This window comes from Vanessa atalanta, chromosome 15 (genome assembly GCF_905147765.1).
Source record: "Vanessa atalanta chromosome 15, ilVanAtal1.2, whole genome shotgun sequence".
Classification (NCBI taxonomy): Eukaryota; Metazoa; Arthropoda; class Insecta; order Lepidoptera; family Nymphalidae; genus Vanessa; species Vanessa atalanta.
In genome coordinates this window covers 7,578,375-7,601,817 of record NC_061885.1, presented here as the reverse complement: position 1 = coordinate 7,601,817, position 23,443 = coordinate 7,578,375, and the positions used below count along the sequence as shown (strand labels likewise).

Below are 23,443 nucleotides of genomic sequence, written 5' to 3'. Positions count from 1 at the left end.
TATTATCAGTTTAACATTTGAAAACGCGACCTATTTTTCATATTTGTACTAAGTGACATGAAGATACTTTTCGTTAATTCATATTGGTTAATTCCTTTTCCAGACTGGATTGAAGCGGCCGTACCGGGCTAGTATGGAGGAGTGCAAGAAACGAGCACAAGGCACTAAAGTTTCTAAAATTGCAAATATTTTTCAAGGAATGCCGTCAAGAGACGACGACGACATGCGCGGAAGTGATGTGACAGTGGTTCGAACTGAAAGCCATTTGGCGAGGTTTAATAATGCTAGAGCTTTATTTGAAAAATTAGGTGAAGAAAATCGTAATTTTCGAATTGAAAAGTCGCCTTCTGCGGCAGCTAGTTTTGCGGGAACAAGAGGCTTACCGGTGGTTCCTTCGCGCTCCCGTTCAAGTTCAGCGGGCTCGGTGAGTCCGACTCGGAACAATGCCACTCCAACATCCACTCTCGCACCAGCTGTTAATGGCGATCGCTTATCTAATGGTGCTACTCAACAGCCTCTACAGAAACCAGTTAAACCGAGTGTTCTTCCTAAACCTGAGAAGCCAGATAGAAGGTTTAATAAAGAACTGATTGAGAAACAGAGAAACTGGACGGCCCATTTTAATAAGTCACGACCGACAAGATATGAACAAGAACAAAGATTGGATTATAAAACAAATGTTGGTTATCAAGACAGAAAATCGCCAGAAGTTGCAGACAGACATGTTCCGTCACGAGTTTACTCACCACCTCTTTCCCCTGGTGCCGGTGATTCTCATATAGAGCGTCCTAGTACTCTTCCTTGTGTAGTTAATCGAGGTATACATGTTGCGAAGTCCCCTAGTCCTGTAAAAAATGTCGCTCCTGTATTACCTTCGCCTAGATCTAATAATATTTCACCTACAATAAGATCGGACATAATATGTTCACCAACAACAAAAAAAGATAATTCTAGTTCACCTCAAACACCCCAAAAGACAGAATTGATGGAAAGGAAATGTGTAGAAAGATCTTCTATTTCGCTGGAATTTGAAAAAAGAAAAATAGACACAATAGATGAATTTGTTTCAAGGACTGAAATTAATTTACAAAATTCTAAAGCTACAGAAGCCCCCAAAGTGGTAATGTCATCTTCAATTACACCGGATATGAATGTCGATACAAGTCCAAAGTATTCTAAAATACCACCATCGCCACCGATTCGTGCTCCAAAATCACCACCACCACCGATACCTGAAGAAACAAAAATACTAAGTGATACTTCTAAATCTGAAGAAACTGAAAGTAGAACCGTTTTAGAGATAGGAAAAGATGATATTGATATGTCACAGAATATTTTGAAACCTTCGTGTATACCTTCATTTATAGAAGAAGTAATAACGAAGAATGACTTTAATGATACTGAAAATTCTGTAATAGTTTCACCCGACGTATGTGATATTTTGTTGAGATCACCTGCAAAGAGTCAAGAAGAGGATGTTTTTGAAACGTTGTGTGGTGAACTTTGTAGTGGTGATTGGAACGAAAAACGTAAACGTCGATCTTCGACGCCCGAGTCGCCTATCCATGCAACTCAAGCCGACGACACACCTGGGTCTCCTCTTGTGACGCCGTTAGCCTCTCCAGTGCATAGTCTACCGTATTCTTCATCTCCGGCGCCTGCTTCTCCATCACAAGGTAAATTGTCATAAATATTACTTTATTAATTCATGTTATCGGTTCATTCGTAAATTAAAAAGTTAAATCATATCTACTCACAGTTGATATTTCGACGAATCAAAAAAAATCTCTTAATAAATAAGTTGGAAATCATTAAAAATATAGCTATTTGCAGCAAGATTCAAGTAACTATATATATGTTTTTGATTTGTATTTTATAAATATTAACCATATACATATAATATATTTCCCAAGAGGTCCTCAAGAGTCTATAACCGGGGGATTTCAGAGAATGGGAGTTTTGGTAGACGTTAAGCTTTTGGTTTAGCTTAATCTTATAAATATGACTCGCATAACATGACGAGAGTTTAAAAAAAAGACTTATATTACAAAACGCAATATAAGAACATAGTTATTTTGTTTAATGGCGACCAGGTTGTGTCATATATAAGATGTCATAACATTTTCGAATCTGTCAATATGACGGATATCATGATTGTGATTCATTTGTTTTTGGCTATCCTTCAATCAGCTGTTTCTTCTCGATTTTCTTCAATGTTCCTTGTTTTTATAATGGCTGCTTATAGTGTTTTAAGAAAGGGGCTGTATTTCTCACATTGTTCGATAGTTAGGTAGTTGTGTTTGGTTATAATATCGGTAAATTGCCTATTCTTGAGGTCAGGTTTATCTCATTATCTTGACATAAAAATGATTTTGTTGTGGGCCGGGATGATATATCTTTCAAATATGATACATATTTTATCGATATTTTACGATGCCCTACTACTGTATATAAAGTTTCAGCTATATAACTAAAGAAATCGTTAAATCTCAATATCACTACTATAACAAATTAGCAAAAATAAAACAGTCCATTGAAAAGTAATTTCAAAATATAAAATAAAAATTGTGGACTTGTGGGACGTAAATTAACTCAAGGAGTTGGTAAAAGTGGGCGTCGATTGACGTACGTTTGGCGGTCTCGTGTTCAGCGGGTTCAATGTAATATTGAGGAAGTCAAGGTATTTGAGTCGTTGCGAGAGTTGCGAGTCGATCCCGATTTAGATGCTCCGGCGCCGCCGCCTCCGCCGCGACGACGCAGTAACCCGAGCGACGTCGTCCTGCACGCCCTTCCCTAACCTCTTTACTTCACGTTACCAATTGGAACAATCGTTTTAACAATTCAATTGTCCACTTAAATCTCGCTGCCAATGTGACGTTTGTGACCGTGTTTATGTTATTATCGTCATGTGTAAATTATTTCATTTGAATAATATATAGTTCGGTGAACACGATAATGTGTTGTATGTTTTGAATAATTACTTCTTGATGTTGACGCTTGTGAAAGTGATCGTTGTCTTACCTACTATACAAGCGCAGTAAGCATATAGGCAAATACATAAGTAATTTATTGTAATATCTCTTTCGACATAAAGGTAAACATTTTCTGTTAAGAGACTCTTACACTGTCTGTAAGATCTTTTTTTATTAACCTTCTTTCACTGTCTCTAAGATAATTTTACCTTCAACTGACTCATATAACTATATTTTATGAATAAAATATTTTTAACATAAAAACAATAAAATCATGGCAAACTTATTTTAGTTATGAAATTCAAATCATTATTTTGTACTTAAAAAATAATAGAGCACTACCACGCCGCTTCGTAGCGCGGTGTGCAATAAATCAAGAAACAGTGGTTTTCTTTTCCAAAATATCATTGGATTTATAAGATTTCGAATATAAATTTGACTTTTTAAAATTGGCTGAAGCGGCACAAATCGTAAGATGTTGTCGATATTAATAAATACTGTTTATTTTGAGTAAATAATACAGAAATATGACAAAACTTATTAAGTTCGAATAAATAACAAACTTTTTGTTGATCAATATTTCATTTTTATAAGGCAATGAGAACATTCAGAGTGCGGACTTGGTTCATTATTCTGTGTTGAGGTATTAAGAACATAAGACGTCAAAATGATTGAGTGTTAGAATTGGTGTTTAATTGTGTAGTGTGAATTGGCAAAATACGTCGATTCGAGTTAAAAGTGAGTGTGAGTGTGCAAGGCGCTGCCGTATCTTCGGGCGGGCGATGGCGTGGCGATGAAGTCGTCACGTGCACACACCCGCGCTCGCACAACATGCGCCTCTGCGGATGCTGTATCGGTTAGTCAGGGAATCATCTTTGACATCATATCGATAGTGAGATAATTACTTTACAGTATGAGTATAGCGATGACATGCGTCAGCTAAAAACATATATAATATGTGCATTGTGGCTCCTGATAATTTACAGGACAGTTCTTTGATACATATGATTCTAAACTGTCGCTACAACTAATGTATTTATTGAATCTTAAATGACATCATTTTGTTAATATTTTTATTGAAAAGTTTAATTCGTTAAAATAATACCGGTATAATTATGTTTTTATATAATTTATTTAAATTTTGAATAAAGAATTCTCACGTTATGGTTATGGTCATTTCGTACAACTATAACAACTGTTTCGTGAAATAGTATAATTTTTAAGCATTTAATAAATTATAAAGTAAACAAAGTGATATAATATATGTTATGATAATAATGAAAAGACTTGCAGAATATTTTGTTTTAAGCTATTGTTGATTCAAATGATGGTCAATATTTATCTATACTCTGATATAGGTCGAGTATGAATGGATCTCGTTTTGTATAAAGCGCTAAGCCATACTTATATCAATCTTGGCACGTCGTCACACCATTCAGTTGACTGAACCTTTATTGCTAGAATATTTTATACGGACCCAATGTAATTAATAAACATTGTTTTTTTACAATACTATTTGTTTTGTTACTGCATTGTATTCAGAAGTACATTGTGTTTATAAGATGAATGCATTAGATTTACGCACTACACATTAAATTTCTTTGCTTTTTTTTTAATTCATGTAGATTTTTGTCAAGAAATATTTTTTTGAATATTGGAGATATTATGTCCTCTATGTATAGTGTGATTTTTATAAAATAAAATTTATAATCAAACATAAAATAACTTTGAATCACATAATATAAATTATATATTTGTTAGTTTATTTATGCGTGTATTGCGTGGGACGCTTAACCCGTTTACATCATTTAGCTCTAAGATGAATACCAATTTAGGAAAGTTGACTTAATAAATAACGAGCGTCTCATTCTGTAATGGAATTTAAAAGTCCATATCGTGTGTTCTCAATTTAAACATTCATAAATAGTCTACTCGGCTCCGTCTTAGTTAGATTAACGTTTAGAATTATACCGTAAACAATGCCTGGCATGGCTTAGTAACTGTACCGAAGAATTAACAACAAACAAAGCGTCTGAATGTCGACGTTTATTAATTAGTAAAGTGGAAATGGAACTTCACTCGTTGCCTCAATGAGTTAGATCGCGTTCCGCTCCACTATATCGTTTTCGAAACTAATTTAACGTTTCACAAGTCCACTACGCACGATTTGAAACGTTTTTATATAGATATCGGAAAAAAAAACATTATTACTCTGAAATTATTGCCGTCATTATAAATTAACGATTGTATTTATATTATAATATATATGTTACAATAAATCATTACTGTAAAATTAATTTAAATGTTATGACTTAAATACTAGATTAAAATAATAAATTAAGAATATTTAATTACAGGTCTTTTTTTGTTAAAGTGCTTCATTTCACTATAGTAAAATTTTTCTCACAGAGTGAAAGTAACGGATTCGTTTGTCTTCATTTGAATAAATAAAAATAGGCGTGTGAATAGTTCGTATAACCGATTCTTATATATTCGAATCGGATGTCGGAACGCAACAGGCGGGGCACCTGTGGTAGAGCCGAAGATAAAATTAACTATGTATATTAACCTATTTTAATTTTACACACATTCAAGTCTGGATGTATTGGCATGCTAATGTTCGAGTACCTACTTTATCCTATTCAATTTATCTTTCCCCTTAACATATACGTTATTTTGGCTTATATATGCTACATAGTTATAGGTTATAAAGGGTCCTTGGACTCGTCATTACGTTTCATTTACATTTAAACCGATAACGTACATAATTGATAAGCGATAATTTTTTATCATGCTCATTTTGACAAATGAGTTATTTATTAAGTTTGATGGGTGTTTTCGAATGTCACATGTATGTATAGAGCTAATAATTTTGTTTTTGTATTTTTAAAATTATTTTATCTTAACCGATATATTTATATTAAAGAAGATCTATATAAATTAACTTACATGGTTCTCAGTGGGCGGAGATCGCAAGTCATCGGAGACGGAGGAGGTGGCGAGTCGCGTTCGCTCGCGCACTTCGAGCGTGTCCGACGAGGGTGGATTCAACGAACCCTCGCCGGAAGTGGTAGCACGGCTAAAGCCTGCCGACTATCGCGACCCGCAACCGCCGCTCACCAGCGACATACGGGACGCGGAGCGCGCTAGATCCGATCCCGATACGCTTTCCGTGCTGCAGCAGGTGAATAAATACTTCCAAAGTCTCCAAAGGTTCCTAGAATAAGTCTTGTATGTCTTCTAATTGTAGCATTTTTCAGCGGTACTCTATTCGAGTTGGATCCACAGTTTCTTTGTATTGACGATGAAGAAGACCATTATATAAGCTAAACATTACATTTTGAGCATGTATAAATTAAATAAACAGGTGTTTATTTTGCACCTTTTATATTATTTAAAATATCTCTCATTTGATAGCATATCATAAATAATAGGTAAATTAAAATGCATCTAGTAAAACATTTTAATTAAATACACTAATAAATTAATTTGTCAGTCGTTTAAAATGTTCCGTTTAAATTAATACTTATAATTTTAACGCCAATCAAACAGTTGATTTATATACTTAGTACGTTTAGTCTTTTACAAAATGCTATTACAAAATAGGTATTTTACAATCTATTACTGTTTGCAATTAATAGTATTTATGAAAAACATCATATTTTCATTTAATCGAATGTGGTATTGAATTGTTGGCTTATAATATATTACAAGTAATGCGGATGCACTTGTTTCCCTTCAGGAAACGTGCATACATTACGTTTTTACGGTGAATTTATAATACAATACAACAATAATTGTTGCAAACTTGGAAGTCACCTTTTTTGTAGTTTCATTTCATTCATAATTAACGCGTTTAAAAGTAAAAACAAATTTAATATATGTTAATCGTTATAAAAAGTTTCGAGTACAATTTTGAAATAAACATGCTGATTAGGTACACAGTTATATTAGTATTGTGAGTCTTTATAATAAATCATATGTCTAATACAACACATTATTTCTACCTACTCTTCAAGTTTTAGTATTATAAAGTAGTATAGATTATAACTTATGGATTGTGACATAAATCCTTCATAATTTTAATATAAGAACGGATTATATACCAATCTTGGCTATGTCTGTAGTGAACTAAACCTATTTCTATGTTTCCATAGAATTACGTCGAATATTGCGTTTTATACAACAATGAAACAATTAAGTTCATTAAAAAATTCATTATCATATTTAATATTTTTTTATTTATAAATGTTTATATAAAATAAAAATAATATAAGTGTATTTTTATTTTACATGAGATATTTTTTAAAACGATTTGAGGAACATTAAATTAAATGGATCATATAAAATATTGCTATAATATCAACTACGATAGAATAATTCTCGAAGCAAAGTAAGACGCGTTTGAACAATCATATTGAAACAAACATTTGCATAGCCGATAGCGATATTTGTCGAGCACAGGTACGCTGACCACAGCGCCGGGCTAAATTGCACGCCACTAAACTACCTCTATAAGAATCTAACGCTATCACAGGACTCTGGTGTAGTGGTAAGCGAGGCGAGTCAGGGCTCCATAGAGGTGCTCGATAAGTCGACCACCAGCCAATGGAGCGTGTCGGAGGAGGGCCCCGGCGAGGCGCGCGGCGACGAGGACAAGCAGCCCGACAGCATGACGCCCGACGAGGCTGAGATACTCTTGAGCTCCAGGTACGATATTGTACACCCCACTCTCCTCTTCTTCGAGATACTATACACTTTTTCATTCCCACACTTCTCTCCTCTACACTTTCATTCCTTATTTTTAACTAGTTTCGATTCGCAGCATCACCCGCGTCTTACAGATGGGTACCCCAGAAGCTTGGTACCCTATATTCTTTTCTGTACCCGGCATGACGTATAAATTTAATAATGATCGTTTGAGTAATTAAGACGTGAAAGCGTAACGTACAAACAAACTCATTTTTGCATATGTCATATTAGTAAGGATGGTAAAACCTATCTCTTCCTCCTCTTTGAATGTTTAGAATTATTTTCTTTTGGGAAATGTTTTTGAGATGCGGTAGACTGTATGAGAATTTAACACAATATTTTAGTTTTGCAACGTAGCACATACATTTTGTCATGTAACAACATATATTAGTTATAAGTACATATATATCAAAATTAAATGATTGTAAAAAGTATTGCATGTTAGTTTCCAATTTATATTTTAAAATCTTGCATCATAATTTAAGTTATATTGTATACGGATATTGGTTCGATAAATGAAATTATTAACTGTATTATTTTGAGCAATAACAGCTGTGTAATGCTTCCCTTATCAGGAAAGGGATAAGTATATCCGTATTCGGTAAAAGAAATCACGAAGGAATCGACTTGAATGAAATAAATGCGTAAATAATATTCTCAAGGACAAGATTGAATTTGTAATAAGTTCAGTGATTTTATTTTCTTGTGTTCTAAGATAATTTCATAAGTACTATAGCATATATAAGCTTTAGTTATTTAGTGTGTATGTAAATTCTAATTTCTTTTTCGCACAATACTATATGATATTATGATTTTTTTGTTGCACGCTTATTCTTTGTTTTCAAATCTCCACCTACGTGTAAGTATACTGTTTCTATGCTTTTTAGAATTAGTTAATTTTACTTGGAGCTTATTATTAAATGTTTAATTTTTATCATTTGCATGCTGCCTGTGCGCACAACGCTTCATTCTTGACCGCATTCGCAGTATTCTGGAGAAAAAACTTAGGTAAGCTTGCTATGTAATCTATGTCGTTTCCCTTCCTTTTCTATTTCACTTTTGATTTTCATTATATCATTTTAGAAACATTCCCATTAAAAGTATAAAAGTATCATAATGTAGTGTATTAAGTTTTTAATTTAATAATTATTTTTTTATTAATAAAGAATCATTAATAGGATACAGCTCGCGTATTATACCTTTCCTTGAATTCGACGTTCCATTGATGGCATTGGAAGACAAGCACATGTATTAATAAAGTATCGTTCGTCTCGAGCAGGCAAGAAGCTCTGCTGTCAGACGAGCAAGCGCAGGAGATTGTGGCCATGCTCTCTCCGCACGCGTTGCCGCACGACAACGGCGTCTCGCTCAACGACAGCTACCAGTCTGTGCTCTCCTACGAGAGGTAAAATTCGTTTCGTTTATAAGTGACAACATCACAATTAAAATATATTCATTTGATACTGTTTGAAATGTTATTAGAGTCGTGACAATAACCGTTACTAATCTTAAGTTGGCCGATTAAATGGTCGGGAACGGTAACTTTCCCGGAATAAATATAGAATTGTATTTTCTTACAGCATGCAGTCAGTGGATGAGAGCTACGAGTTTGTGTCTCTGGAGGCAGACACGGGTGCGGGCGGAGACGCGCGGCCGCTCGAGCCGGAGCCGGAGCCCGAGCCCGAGCGCGAGCCCGAACCCGAGCCGCAGCCCGAGCCCGAGCCCGCCACCGTCTTTGAGCACTATCCGCCGCGCGCATTGCGCGAGCTCGCTGAGGAGAACGGCATCCATTACTTCGAAGACGGACACTTTTATACCGAGGTATTTTTTGAATAATTCCTTCAAATAATCGGACCTCTAAAATATATTAATATTTTTAACTAGACTAGACACATTATGCAATACAAGCAAAACCTACAAAAGTTATTGTAAAAACTATCAGTCAGAATTTATCATATCATCTAGATATAAAATAATGCAAAAACAAAAATAAACAATACAATAATATTATCTATTTTATTTTTAGGTCGCCGGTCTTCCACCAATCGAAGAAGATGACGACGACGACTACTACCCACCGGTATTCGTCAAGAGAAACACTAGAGTTAAATTCAGGTACTTATGATTATTTGGAACTAATAATAATAATACTAAATGCAACACACATAATTTTCTTAATACATACACTGAAAAGATTTCAAAATACGTAGAACTGGCAACCGAAATAAAAAGGCAATGGCAAGTAGATAATGTAAAAATCTTGCCCATTGTAATATCTACAACGGGTGTTATCCCAAAAACCCTTTCGACTAACCTAAACGCATTGCAAATGCCCGCATCCACCATTACACTTATTCAGAAAGCAGTTATTCTCAACACTTGCCGTCTCACACGTAAATTCCTGTCATCATCATAGGCTTAACCCTACAAAGACTGATACACTTGGCTTAGGCTCGTGTATCTGTTTTATTACCCCTTCAAAAGGGAGAAAAAAAAAGAGAAAGAAAAATAATACTAATAATACTACCTATAATATTCGCGTATAAACGTTACATACGTATATATTGTGCATTATTATTTACAGATTTTAAAAAATCACACATCTATTAAATCAATTGGACTTGGATGTCCTCAGTAGCTGTAATTATAAATGTATACTAAAATTAATTAGTCCCTCTCTGTGTCCGCAGCACGGACCCCATGCGCGTGTTCTCGACGCACTCGGTGCGCGAGTACGACCGGCGCAACGAGGACGTGGACCCCGTGGCCGCCTCCGCCGAGTACGAGCTGGAGAAGCGCGTCGAGAAGATGCACGTCTTCCCCGTGGACCTCATCAAGGGAGCAGACGGACTCGGACTCTCCATTATCGGTTAGTCTGATCGTTGAATAACATTGCCACGAGACATGTCTCTTCTTTCTCTTCTTCTCATCTTTGAGTTGTGGCATATGATTTATAAAAAACCCTTATCCGGCATTTCGCAACAACTCAACCATTCATTATTAAAAAATGAATTGCAAGCACGACTGAGAAGAAAAGAAGAATAATATGTACTACAATGCCTCATTTGATATTCTACCGCCAAACAGTATTTTTGTGTTCCGGTTTGAAGGGTGAATGAGCCAGTGTAACTACAGGCACGTGGGACATAACAACTTAGTTCCCAAGGTTGGTGGCGCATTAGCCAAGATGGGAATGGTTAATATTTCTTACAGCGCCGTTGTCTTTGGGCAGTGGTGACCACTTACCATCAGGTGGCATTTGCTCGTCCGCTAAATAAATATATAAAAAAAAAATTATAATCCATCCCAATAACTGGAAAAAAATGATATTTGAATCAATTATATTCCGAGTTTCTGGTTAATATTATGATAAAATATATATGTATCTCTTATCATATATGTCAAGGTCAAATTTGTTTATTTACTTTTCGTAGTTTATATTATATAAGTAGTCCATTCCAATTGCCTCTTGCTATTGAAATTGATTTCTTATACAAATATATCATGACCAATAACAGTCTTTTACCATTCGATTGGTTTCTGACTTTACATAACACAAATAATATGATTTAAAAACAAATTTTATTTTATTTCTGACATATAAAGTCTATATTAGCACATTCATCTCACGATATATTTCAAGTTAACAATTTAAAGTCAAAGCTCAAACTATGACTATGTACTATGTTCCGTACATGTTTCCGTTATAGTTACAAATTTCTAATATTTTTTTATATCAGGCATGGGAGTGGGAGCAGACGCTGGACTTGAAAAATTGGGCATCTTCGTGAAGACGATCACAGAGAGCGGAGCGGCCGCGCGCGACGGACGCATACAGGTCAACGACCAGATCATAGAGGTGGACGGGAAGAGTCTCGTGAGTATCATATACTCTTACAGAATACGGCCACCATTCTGAACGGGAATTTGCCAAATGCTCAGACAAGTGTACTTCTCTACCCAACTAAATTTTCATTGAATGACTCTTAGCGAATCCATAGTTAATAGTATGGATTATTTGGCATTTTGACTAATTAAATCGCATTAATTCCATGTCAAAGTGTTGTTTTTTCAGTTAGATTTAAATTATAGCCAGTATTCATGTCAAAATTGATGGATAATAATCTCTTGTTTTAGATGCGAGATGAACTATTTTTTAAATAAGTTACTAGTTTTATTCCTATTTTTAGGTGGGCGTAACACAAGCTTACGCGGCGTCTGTCCTTCGTAACACTTCGGGTCCCGTTAAGTTCCTCATCGGACGAGAGAAGGATCCCGAGAACAGCGAAGTGGCTCATCTTATACGACAGTCACTTGCCGCGGACAAAGAGAGGGAAGAAAGGTGATTATCAAATTGGTCGGAATTATATATTCCCTGGGGGCAATTTAATCATACAAGATTTTTTAAGATTTATTGAAAAACATAAACAGCATTAAACATGTACACAAAAGTTTCCCTACCTCTACTAATATTAGGATATTTATAAATGATTTCAACTTGGCATCGACTAGATCTGCTCGCGAGCGACAGCGACGTCAGCAGACAGAGGAGGAGAGCAGCCCGCCCGCTGTCGACGCGCGACATCCCGATATCACCGAGCTGCGCGCGCTGCTCAACGAGGTCAGTATTAACACTTACTACGTCGATCAAATCGTCGAACTGTCTTATTACGTCGATAATTTAGATCAAGTAAATAAGTTTTACTGGTTTAATTTTGATCTTCACCACTATCTTAAACGCAAGATTCAAAACCTGTAAACTTTATTATTATTAATACCCTATATGAAATCTTAGGTAGTGGGTATGGAAGCGGGTGGCGGCAGCAGCACCGAGATCAGCTCCCGTGTACGCGACTGGTGCGCGACGCGCGCCCCTCAAGACAGCCTGCGCCGCGCCATCGCCTCCGCCGCCGACACCGCGCAGCGAGCGCACCGCAAGTACGAAAAGGTGCGAGGCCTGGCCTTACTCTCGGCCTACTTGTTTTGTAGGTCATTCCATGTAGGGGTTGAATCCTACAATAAGCTAAGCTGAGAAGAAAGGCTGAATAATGCTAGTTAAGGGGTGGTAACTCCGGAGAGTGCTAAAATAACCGAACCGATGTGCGATGACTCGTACATTCCATATACAGAAAATAGTACAAACAACATTGATCTTGAATTGACATTAGAGGACCGAATAGAATATAGATCTAGATTTTATTTTTTCTTTTTATAAATTATATTACACTATCGTTCACCCATCGTAAATGATAGTATGAAAATGTAATAAAATTATATAATTATATGTATAAAATTGTAATCGAACTTCGTGAAACGTTATTTAGGATCAGCCATATTCACTGCTCAATCCTCAATATTATAAAATGTATCACTAATTGGAGTCCTTAATTGGGCATAATGGTAATGGATGAAAGTGACGTGCATACCCGGTCTGCAGGCGAGACGCGCTCTCCGCGAGTGGCGCCGCACGCGCGCCATGGTGCGCGCGCGCGAGGAGTGGTGGAGCGGCGCGCTGCGGGACGCGCACCGCGAGTACGCCGCCGCGCTGTCCGCGCTGCACGACCGCGTCGCGCGCCTCGAGGTGCTGCTGCTGGTGAGTTGCCGTCGCCGCTCGCTGTCACGGTACTGGGTGGGTGGTGAACTCGATTATTGTAACATCGGTCGCATTCAATTTGTTTCAGGAGACTCAAAAGAAAGCGGGTCTGCCAGTTATGCTGCCTCACGAACCGTCGGCTCGCCGTGAAACGCCGCCGCTCCCACGCCGGCCAGATCCAGATCCACTACTGATTAATGGTAATTATGCGCTAGATCTCTGCACTTCGGTGCAATAACGTCATATTGTATGATATCTGAACATCATATGTATGTTTACATTATTATGAAACATTTTCACTTCCAGATCCTTGGAGTTCCGATAGCGATCTATCCGATCTATCTCCAGTAGAAGATGAGTACGCAAAAGTCGACAAGTCAGATAAAAAGCAACGCGAGGCGCCTGACATCGGAGACGTTACGGCGATCACAGCAAGCGTCGTCAAACCACAAGCCATCGTCACTACGAGCTCCGTAACTTCGTATGCTAATGTTGTCTCAACTACTTCATACGCTAACGTGACCACTTCGTCGTACGTTAACGTGACTACGAGTAACATCCCGTCGACAGCGGCCGTCGCCCCACCGTCGAATTCTATAAGCCATATTACCGCTACAACGGTTGCGCCCGCTCCAGCTATTGTAACGGATACTTTGTAAGTACTAAATATTTGACAAATTGTTGTCGTATAAATTAAATGTTGTTATAAAATCATTGAAGTTTTTTTAAACCCTTGGATCGTAAAAATATATGTTAAGGTCGATCGCTACCCGCTGGAATGAATATTTCGATTGTCAGTGCAGAATTCATGTGCTTGCCTCTCACGCGGAATTCATCTGCAGCCCGATATTATCCGGAATATAATATGAGATCACCGACAGGAGCGGAACAAACGCAACGGGGGCGAGTGGCGGAACCGGCGGCGGGACAGGCGGCGGGGCGGGCGGCGAGGCGGTGACGTCCCGCGAGCTGGACGCGGCCGTCCCGCGCGGCGCGCTGCTGGACACGTCGGCGCACCGCGCGCGCACGGACCTGGCGCGCCACCGCCACCACGCGCCGCTCTCGCACTCCACGCACTCGCCGCACTCGCTCAGCAACGCGAGCTCCGTATGTACACACTCGTACACGTGTCGACTCATAATAATACTTTGGTTGACCGCTTTATTGTACAAATGGAATTTGAATGAACCTTTTTTTGGCATTAGTGGAAATATTATATATTAATGCTCGTTTATCAATTATATTTTATTTGTTTGACTAATCTAGTTATTTATCATACGCAAAAAAATACTTAATGCTACTCTAAAAGTCTAAAAAGACAGACTTATCCCAAAGTTGACCACTTTCAGTAACTTTAATATACTAAGTTGTATCAATATATAGTCTTTCGATTACGAATTTTAATCGAGGGCGATGATAATTATAAATAAATTTCATCCAAATGCTCGATTGATTCTGTTGTGTGTTGGCGATTAATTTACGAATTACAATTTACTTCCATATGTAGCAATACACATGATCTGCACACCATTTGACACTAATCCAATGTAATTGAAAATAACATAATGAATAGATTTATTTTATAAACAGAAAAAAGAAACTCTTGAAGAACGTGTTAACTAATCACTTTATTTTCTTTACTTCAAATCGCCGAAACCCTGGGCGCCATGGTGATTTAAAGGCAGACGTAACTCATCACGTAAACAATAGAATATTATTATTTTGCTATTTCATTATTAGAGCTTATAATTCAGTATTCAGTTAATCGTCATATTATAAGCCGTAGCTTTATACATAGCATCGTTCATAAAAAAACATAAATATTGCATTTAATTAGTTACTTCGAGAGTGTATTCATTTATTATCATTAATTTCTATGTAGCTTTTTTTAATTACAACATTAAATTAGTTTGATTCAATTTTCATTGAGCTGTTTACGGTAGTGCATGTTTATAAATTTAGCATTTAAAGGTTAATCTGATACATTGTAAATACAGAACTTTGCTATTTCACCAACACATTAGGTATTAGGATCTGTATTTATATAATTTATGATGTTTCATAATAATCAATAATATGTTTTGTTTCTTACGACGACTATATAGTAAAAAAAATATTTCTGTAATAATAATAATGGTCGGCTTTTTCTAGTTTACTTCAATAGAATATATTTGAACGTGAAAAAATATTATTACAATTAAATTATTTGGTATCGTTTGAAATAACGTTAATTATAAATATAGTAGAAATATTATGCGTTCAAGCTTAAAAGACGCGTTGTAGCGAAACGAAGAATAATATCGTCATTAAAGCCGAATGACACGTTAAATGAAAACATTACTTTTATAGGTATTACATTTTTTTGCTATTAATACCTATCAACACTAATAATAAACTGTACCATTTTCAGTACGACGGCTTAGATGACTCATACAACGACTCTGCCGACGAATCGCTGAGTGAATCCACGTCGGGAGCCCCCACACACACCTCCCACCACACTGTTAGTAAAAACATGACGTTCTAGACGTTATTCATCATATAAACTAGAGTTCAATATCCGTTAGTGGGAGAAAAGATACATTAAATATAAATATATAACATAAATTCACGACAAATGATTAATTTTGACATAACTTGCATCGATCTCAGGCTTTACAAAACAATTTATTAATGTGCTTTTTAAATTGAATTATTTTTAGTCAATTTGATGTCATGAAACATAATGGAAATATTAAAATACTCATTTCATACTTAACACTGTTAACTCTAATGTGATATGATGACTTAATTGTTTTTTTAACGTATAAATGTTGAAAAAAAACCGATTCCTGTTTTAACATAACAGCTCGATCGATACTCACAATGTAATGATGTAAATAACAATTCACTTAGGAAAGTGCTCTTTAAATGATTGAAAATAGAACGATAATTTCTGTATTTCCATGCTTGCTGTGGTTGATTTACGGTTTTACTAACACCTATTCAATCAATTATTTAATATATTAAATGAATTATTATATGTATGTATTTTTAAATGTAGAATATGGTTTATGTACGTAATTCTCAGCGCGAGCGTCAGAGTTGCGGCAGCTCGATCGGCAGCGCCACCGACGACGCGGTGTACGCGCGCGACCCGCGCCTGCACCCGCTGTCAGGTACGCCCCGCCCGCCGCGCACGCTGTCCGCTAGCTTTGTGTTTGACGCTTCGTTCACTGATTACTCTCGTGTCGCACATCACACGTGTTTGTCTTATGTTATATGTTTAATGTTATGCTCGTGATTAATTGACAAGTAACCTAGTATCGGCTTATAATTGTCACTTTGTTAAATGGGTAGATTAAGTTTTTAAGATTTATATTTATCATACGTGAATACGAAAATCATCAAAAAAGTACCGTACGTTTTTTTTTAATATAATAAAAGATGTAATCTTGAGTGTACACAAAACGTATCTAATTGGGTCTAAAATATTATGTGAGAGAATATATAAAATTAGTATAAAATTAATTGTAATATGATTTAGAATTCACCAATATCGTGTTAGCAAAAGTTTGCCAAACGTCATGATATTATATGATAACGATATTTGAATCCGCTAAGGAGATACGTCGTCATAAAAACATCACAAGGAGAGCTATAATATTTCGTAACAAGTGGTGCAAAGTATCCAATAAGCACGTCAGTACGTGTCGGTGGGGAGTGACCGTGAGTGCGTGGGCAGGTCCGCCCGCGTCGCTGGCGGAGCAGCTGAAGCAGGTGCTGGCGGAGCGCGAGCGGCGCCTGGCGGCCGGCAGCTCGCCGCAGCCCGACGCCGTGCAGCTCACCAACGACCTCGTGGACGAGATCCGCCAGGCCGTCAGCGAGGCCAACGCCAGAGGTGAGCCGCCGACGACGAACGGACTCCCGTATAGTGCTCCCGTACTCTGATCGTTTATTCATTCGATGGAATAAATTGTTTGATCGCGATTCAAACGTAAAACCGACAACTTTTGATCCGGAAAACTCTAAAAGACGATATACTCGTGTCGATATAGTATATCGGGCTCGGTGAGATTGTTAAAAGCCGTTTACGCTGTGCGTCCCTTTATACAAAACTTTTTAATCGGGTTTCGATAAAATGGTATAAATACATCTGATAGATGAGGAATCAAATGGTTACGAATTAGACTAAAGTCTTACCTTTGATTTGTTATTTTTACTGTTCAGATTTACTGTTTACTTAAATTATTTAATTAAATTTACAAATATTTTGAAGATTAGTAAATTTAGCGATTGCAATCATTGCATAATATATAAAAAAGACTGTAGGCGTTTACAAGCCCGATAAGTGTACAAATTATTGCTCGATTTTGTCTTCTTTGTTCAGTCTTTTTTTTATCTTAATGTTGACCTTGATTTTGTTGTTGGAAAATTTCCCTGTAGGACTCTACGATCAACGAAAATTAATTATTTTGAAGCTATATTTATTTGCTTATCTACTGGATAAATATAATTCTATTTATTTTTCTTATTAACTAGTTAGAAATTGTACATTTTTGCTCTTGCTGTAACTAATGTTTCTTATTTGTAATCGATTATACAAATTATATGTAGTTGGTTCTATTTCCTAGAAAAAATTTTGTTTAATATTAATCACTACAAATTTCTTATTTGGTGTTGGTGGCATAATAACTTCTATCTCGCTTACTCATTAACATTATTTTGTTCTGCTTTTGTGATAGCTTTAAATTCGTAATTTAGAAAACTATGTGACACAGGTCATCTTTTGTTTTTTACTAATTATTTTGAAATACATAAAATCTTCGATTTAAATGTCACAACCTCGATAGTGGGTTGATTGATGGTAAAACGAAGTGTCGCACGTTCGGACACTAACATCGGTTTCGCGTGGCCGGCATGACGTCACACCACGTGTAACGACGTGTCGGCGCGGGGTGATGCGGTGCTGTGGTTGTAGTGAAGAAAGCTCCGGCTTGTGTAGTCGGCGGCGAGGTGCCGTGGCAGCCGCTGTCGGCGTGCGCGTCCGAGGCCAGCCTGTCGCCCGCGCACGCGCCGCACGCCGCCGCGCCCGCGCTCGCCGCGCCGCCGCACCCCGTCAACCTCTGGACCAAGCAGCAGGTGACAGATGTACTTCCGGTGTAAATAAAGTTTCTAGTGATCACTAGAAACTTTATTTCTTTACTTAGTCGCCAATCGCAGGGCCCAGTCGATCGACTCCCGTTAACCGCTGATCTTCTAGAAACTCATAAGTGAGACATTTTTAATTACAATCCCGTGGGAGTAAAATTTTTTAGTATAAGTGGTACTAAAACGTGTGCTATCGCTCGTCAGGTATGGCAGTGGGTGTCGGGCCTGGGCGAGGGGCTGGAGCGGTATGCGGGCGCGTTCGCGACGCGCGGCGTGGACGGCGCGCTGCTGCTGTCGCTCAGCTCGGCCGACCTCAAGCTGCTGGGCCTGCCGGGCGACGAGCGCCGCCGCATGAAGCGCCGCCTTAAGGACCTGCGCGCCAAACACGAGAAGCACCTCAAGGCGGTCAAGAAGGCTGAGAAGAAGGCCCGCAAGAAGTAGTGCGCCACCTCCCTCCCCCTCCCGCGAAGCGCGCCCGCCCGCCAAAGAGAGCCTCGGTTCACGTAAAGGACACGTCCGTCGTCTAGTCTTTAGGTTTTTAAATTTTGTCTTTCGCTACTTCGCATCTCTTGCCTCTTTTATTTATGTAATTGACTCGTTCTTATGACAGCTACGTTTCTTCCTTTCATTCGTGTCCGCTTTATGTGAACCGTCTCCCCATCGAATGTATTACTGTTTACCACTGATCGTAAATTAGGTATGTAGGGCCATACTTAAAATATTATGGTATGTGAACTTAAAGAAAATAGGGTTTCTTTTGTGTTTTGTATTGAAGTGAAATGAAAAGGTGTTATACGATATGAGTTTAGATGTATGTATGTAGTATCGTATGATGTATTCAAAAAGTCGATAGTCAGATATCCATTTTGGACGATACTGATGTTGCGATTAACGAATTTGCCAGATGTTGGACTATAGTAATATTTAAGTGCGATACTGGACTATTTTATTTCGTTCATTATAAATACTGAATTATACTCAGTATGTTTGTGGGTAAAGCTGCCTGATAGCATAGAGTGCCATCTGACGTAGCTTTTAGTCGGTAGAGACGATCTTAGACGATAGCTTCGAACGAAGAATCGAATCGTGTTGGTCGAAACATAGATTAAATATAATTAACAAATATGAAATAGATCGATCCAATTGACGATATAATAAATACTACCAAAGTGAAATAAATATAAGTAATATATTTTCAATGCTACAATTCTTCGTTGTTCCTACATTTTATATTAAATGTCTATAATTCTGAGTTTAGTGTGTGTTGATGGATTGTCTGAAAATACTGGCTCAATCTAGTCATAAGATCAATTTGTAAGCTATTCGGACTTATGAACTACTACTAAAACTTTTTTCTCCGGAATTTTTCAATTTTTAGGATAAATTGTAACTTCGAAGTGTAATAATTTAGGATCTATGTATTAATAAAATGATAACATTGCGATAGTCGTCTTAAGTCAATATTCAGAAATTTACAAGTTGATTTTGGTAATGGCATTTATTTATAAATTATACTGCACAAAATGTACTTAGGTGAATAATTATTCGTATATATCCCATGTATTTGTGTATTAAAATATTAGTATCGAGCATTCACTATTGTGTGATCTCATGATGTAAGAGGATATCCACATCTTTTACAGCAATAATAATTACAGTATTTATTAGACGAGCTGCCTACATCCCAGTTCCTGTTATAACAATCTAAATGATTTATATTACATTCCAATGACTTTCTCTCAATATAGTTATTTCATTGTGTGTTAAATGATTTTAGACAAGCTTTATAGTTTTCTTAGGCGACATTACTAGGATTTTCTAAGTGTTAATCTGTCTGTGTATCCTTAGACGAGTTTGGTTCTGTAGCTACATTTACCGTGTATATATAGTCTCGAAGCGGACTGACTGGAGACTAATGCATGTTTGTTGTGTTCGTATGACTGAATATACATCATACATTTAGATTATTTATTTCGATTAAGATTTAACAATTAATATAAGTAGAACTCCATTAACTATTGCCAAAATTGATGAGTACTTTTTTTTATATTTGTTGATTTTTTTAATTTACTTTCATTTAAATTATTTTAATATTTATTTTGGGACCAAATTAATTTATTATAACCTTACAATTTATTGTTTATGTATTTTGGGTGTGTTCAGAAGAAAGAATTTTATTTATAAATAAATAAAGAAACCAAAGTCTATATCACACTGTTTTTTATTATATCCCGTATGAAAATAAACAGAAGACAGACCGCTGAAAAAAAACAGAAGATAAAAATAAACCAAATTGCACAGAAATATAGAAAATCACTGTATCTAATTTGAAGGTAGTAGGCTATTATGTAAAAAAACCTAATTCTATTGCTGGTTATTAATTTTGCTTAAAGAACCAGTAAGAAACTCATTAGTTACATTTTTCTAAACATTTTTACAGGAATATATTAAATATATTTAATAGGAATATTAATTAAATTATAGTTTATCCTACCTAAAAATTTCTTGTTTTTGGATGCTAACTCCAAGTTTATTTTATCATCTATAAATCTTTAATCGAGAATATATCTATTTGTTACCGTTTTAAAACATGTTTTTAAATTGATTAATTGGTAATGCTAACTACATAAGAACAGATTAAAGAAATTTTATTACCGCCTTGACCAAGATAGAATGAAATACTATACAGAGACAAAAACCACAACCATAGATATTGTTATTGTATGAAATATAAACCATTCCTGTACATCGTCAATACGACACCAACTTTGGGAGCTGAGATCATCCCTTATTCCTTTAATGGTGAACGAGAATTTAATGTAATGTATGTTATTGCCTTTTGCCAGATGTTCAGAATTATTGGAGTAATTTAACTTGAACCTAATTAATATTTTTACAAAAATATTTTGTGACGGCACTTTATGTGCGCCATTTTTGTTACAAACATAACGATGGGAATCTTACTTAGCTTATTTGTAGAAAACGACGATATTATGAAAAATACTTGTCGAGCATATTTACTGTCAGATGACTAACATTGCCGACGCCATATATTAAGGCGATATCATTTCGCCTTTCAATTCAAATCTTGAAATTCAAGTCTTGAATGAAAAAAAGAAATTACTTGTAAAATTTTGCCACCCCCAAATGCTATTGCGTATGGGTCGCACTAACTACGCTACTCACTACAGTAATGAGCTCGAAGCTACTTTCAATTTAATAGTTATTTGTTATAACAACAATAAGAAGAATAGATAAAATAAAAAAAAACATGTTAAAAGCTTAATAGAGGCCTTCAATACTGTAACATCACAGCTCTGGACCATTTAAGGCTATTCCATTCCTTATTTTGCAATTAATCAAGGTTATCTTGTTAATATAAGTCTATTTTTAATTAACATTTATGTTCTAATGAAAAAAAAAAGGATTTAAATATATAACATTTTATTATTCAACATTTTTATTTTTCTTCTTATTTCTCTTCTTCCTCTTTGTTTTCTTTGCTGGAGATGGTTTATTTTCTTCGGCTTCTTTATCATCATAACTAATTGTTACAAATGCGCCGGGTTTTCTTTTCAATGAGGTTTTTTGTACATTATTTGTATCAGTGTCAGAAATATTTTCACTGTTATCTGAGACATTTTGTTCTTCAATCTCATCATCAGATTTTTCTTTCTTAATTAGGTGACTCTGCCTATTTAATGCTACACAAGTAACTCTGCAAGCGGCATTTGCAGAGCAGATTTCCTCTAATATATTGTCATTAATAGACCAAGATTTTAGCTCACCCGTACTTGAAGCAGTATATAAAGTTTCATTTTCATAATGCATGCACTTTACTCTTTGTTTGTGGGCCTGAAATGTTTGTGCACGCGTTTCTGATACTGTGAACTTAATTAAATTCCCATTTTCAAGACCAACAAATAACCTATCATCATCAGTCCATTGAGCTGTGCTAGGTTTTGAATTGCATGTCAAGCGTTTTTCTAATCCTGCTTTGCTAATAGTCCATACATCAATATTCTGTAAAGAAATAAGTGAGAACCTATCACCAGTAGGTGAAAATTTAATTTCAGTTGGCAGAGTTACTCCTTTGCTTCCAAGATTGATTGTAAATGCTGGACGACCCTTTACAAGATTCCAAGTTCGTAGCGTTTTATCACCTCCAATACTTAGTGCTAACTTATCTGATGGGTGAACAGAAATGGCAGTTACAGGTTGACCTGCAAATTTTATAAATTATTTTTAGATTACCATTAACAGTACAATTATTTAATATTGAGACAAGAATATATACAGAACAAAATAAGGTTCTTTCTAAATAAGTTTATTTCTTACAAACATTGTAAGAAATAAAGATCAAGATACGTAATATTAATAATTTACGATTTTTATTTAAAATTAATATAAACTTACCACCGTGAGCTTTTTTCCAGATTTTCTCAGTTTGCCAATTGCCTGTTCTAGTTACAATTATACATCCATCATCACTGCCTGTGAGCAAATGCGTCCCTCCATGAGTAAAAGCAACGGCATTCACTGTGCCGTCATGATTCATGAGAACTGTATGCTCTTTACGTGTTTTTAAATCTATTACGACCACTTTGTCGTCTGTTCCACCTGAAGCTAAAAATTTACCAGCAATTGATATGCAACGTACTGACGCTGTATGAGAATGCGTTGCAAACGTTTGTTTTAATTTCCGTCCCTAAAATGATTAAGTAAACATTTAGTATTACAATTACAAGGAGCATGCTTGCAATTTTATTATTAATGTGAAAGAAAATGTAGTTACTTACATCTTCTTGAGGTAGCAGTGAATATCCCAGCAAAAATCCTTCATAGGTCCCTACAATTAGTTCATCCATTTTAATACAAAATAAAGACTTATTGTCTTATTAAGCATTAAATTAATAACCTCTTAAGCCAACTTATGGTTATATTAGACATCTGACATTGTGTTTATCTGTCATTCATGAAAATTGACGTTTGACAA

General features: G+C 36.1%; 2 protein-coding genes across 8 annotated transcripts in view; one reads left to right on the top strand and one right to left on the bottom strand.

Moving 5' to 3' along the window:
• Nucleotides 1-20,571, top strand: part of LOC125069490 — a 30,679-nt gene extending 10,108 nt beyond the window's left edge. For 2 of the 7 annotated variants that reach the window (XM_047679000.1, XM_047678997.1), the window contains 21 exons: nucleotides 104-1,676; nucleotides 5,933-6,156; nucleotides 7,510-7,682; nucleotides 8,712-8,732; nucleotides 9,004-9,129; nucleotides 9,305-9,545; nucleotides 9,751-9,839; nucleotides 10,415-10,593; nucleotides 11,465-11,601; nucleotides 11,915-12,066; nucleotides 12,237-12,345; nucleotides 12,520-12,672; nucleotides 13,162-13,317; nucleotides 13,406-13,517; nucleotides 13,624-13,972; nucleotides 14,199-14,424; nucleotides 15,728-15,820; nucleotides 16,388-16,475; nucleotides 17,042-17,197; nucleotides 18,278-18,438; nucleotides 18,652-20,571. In XM_047679000.1, the coding sequence (XP_047534956.1) occupies nucleotides 134-1,676; nucleotides 5,933-6,156; nucleotides 7,510-7,682; nucleotides 8,712-8,732; nucleotides 9,004-9,129; nucleotides 9,305-9,545; nucleotides 9,751-9,839; nucleotides 10,415-10,593; nucleotides 11,465-11,601; nucleotides 11,915-12,066; nucleotides 12,237-12,345; nucleotides 12,520-12,672; nucleotides 13,162-13,317; nucleotides 13,406-13,517; nucleotides 13,624-13,972; nucleotides 14,199-14,424; nucleotides 15,728-15,820; nucleotides 16,388-16,475; nucleotides 17,042-17,197; nucleotides 18,278-18,438; nucleotides 18,652-18,888 (4,725 nt within the window). In that variant the 5' untranslated portion in view covers nucleotides 104-133 and the 3' untranslated portion in view covers nucleotides 18,889-20,571. Of the gene's footprint in view, nucleotides 1-103; nucleotides 1,677-3,582; nucleotides 3,829-5,932; nucleotides 6,157-7,509; nucleotides 7,683-8,711; nucleotides 8,733-9,003; nucleotides 9,130-9,304; nucleotides 9,546-9,750; nucleotides 9,840-10,414; nucleotides 10,594-11,464; nucleotides 11,602-11,914; nucleotides 12,067-12,236; nucleotides 12,346-12,519; nucleotides 12,673-13,161; nucleotides 13,318-13,405; nucleotides 13,518-13,623; nucleotides 13,973-14,198; nucleotides 14,425-15,727; nucleotides 15,821-16,387; nucleotides 16,476-17,041; nucleotides 17,198-18,277; nucleotides 18,439-18,651 lie in introns of those variants that run through there. The other 5 variants (XM_047678999.1, XM_047679004.1, XM_047678998.1 and 2 more) reach the window with 5 other exon arrangements.
• A 1,320-nt stretch (nucleotides 20,572-21,891) lies between these two features.
• On the bottom strand, nucleotides 21,892-23,394 carry LOC125069492 (p21-activated protein kinase-interacting protein 1-like). The gene is made up of 3 exons (XM_047679005.1): nucleotides 23,247-23,394; nucleotides 22,864-23,155; nucleotides 21,892-22,670 (listed from the first exon to the last, which is right to left on the bottom strand). The coding sequence occupies exons 1-3, from the start codon at nucleotides 23,313-23,315 to the stop codon at nucleotides 21,895-21,897; spliced, it is 1,137 nt and encodes a 378-aa protein (XP_047534961.1). The 5' UTR covers nucleotides 23,316-23,394; the 3' UTR covers nucleotides 21,892-21,894.
• Between the last annotated feature and the right edge of the window lie 49 nt (nucleotides 23,395-23,443).

Bases quoted from the DNA above. Each gene is read 5' to 3' on its own strand.
- LOC125069492 (XM_047679005.1), bottom strand. From the start codon at position 23,315: ATGGATGAACTAATTGTAGGGACCTATGAAGGATTTTTGCTGGGATAT. The intron at 23,156-23,246 runs GTAAGTAACTAC...TAATCATTTTAG, and splicing joins CACTGCTACCTCAAGAAGAT to GGACGGAAATTAAAACAAAC. The intron at 22,671-22,863 runs GTAAGTTTATAT...TAAAATTTGCAG, and splicing joins CTGGAAAAAAGCTCACGGTG to GTCAACCTGTAACTGCCATT.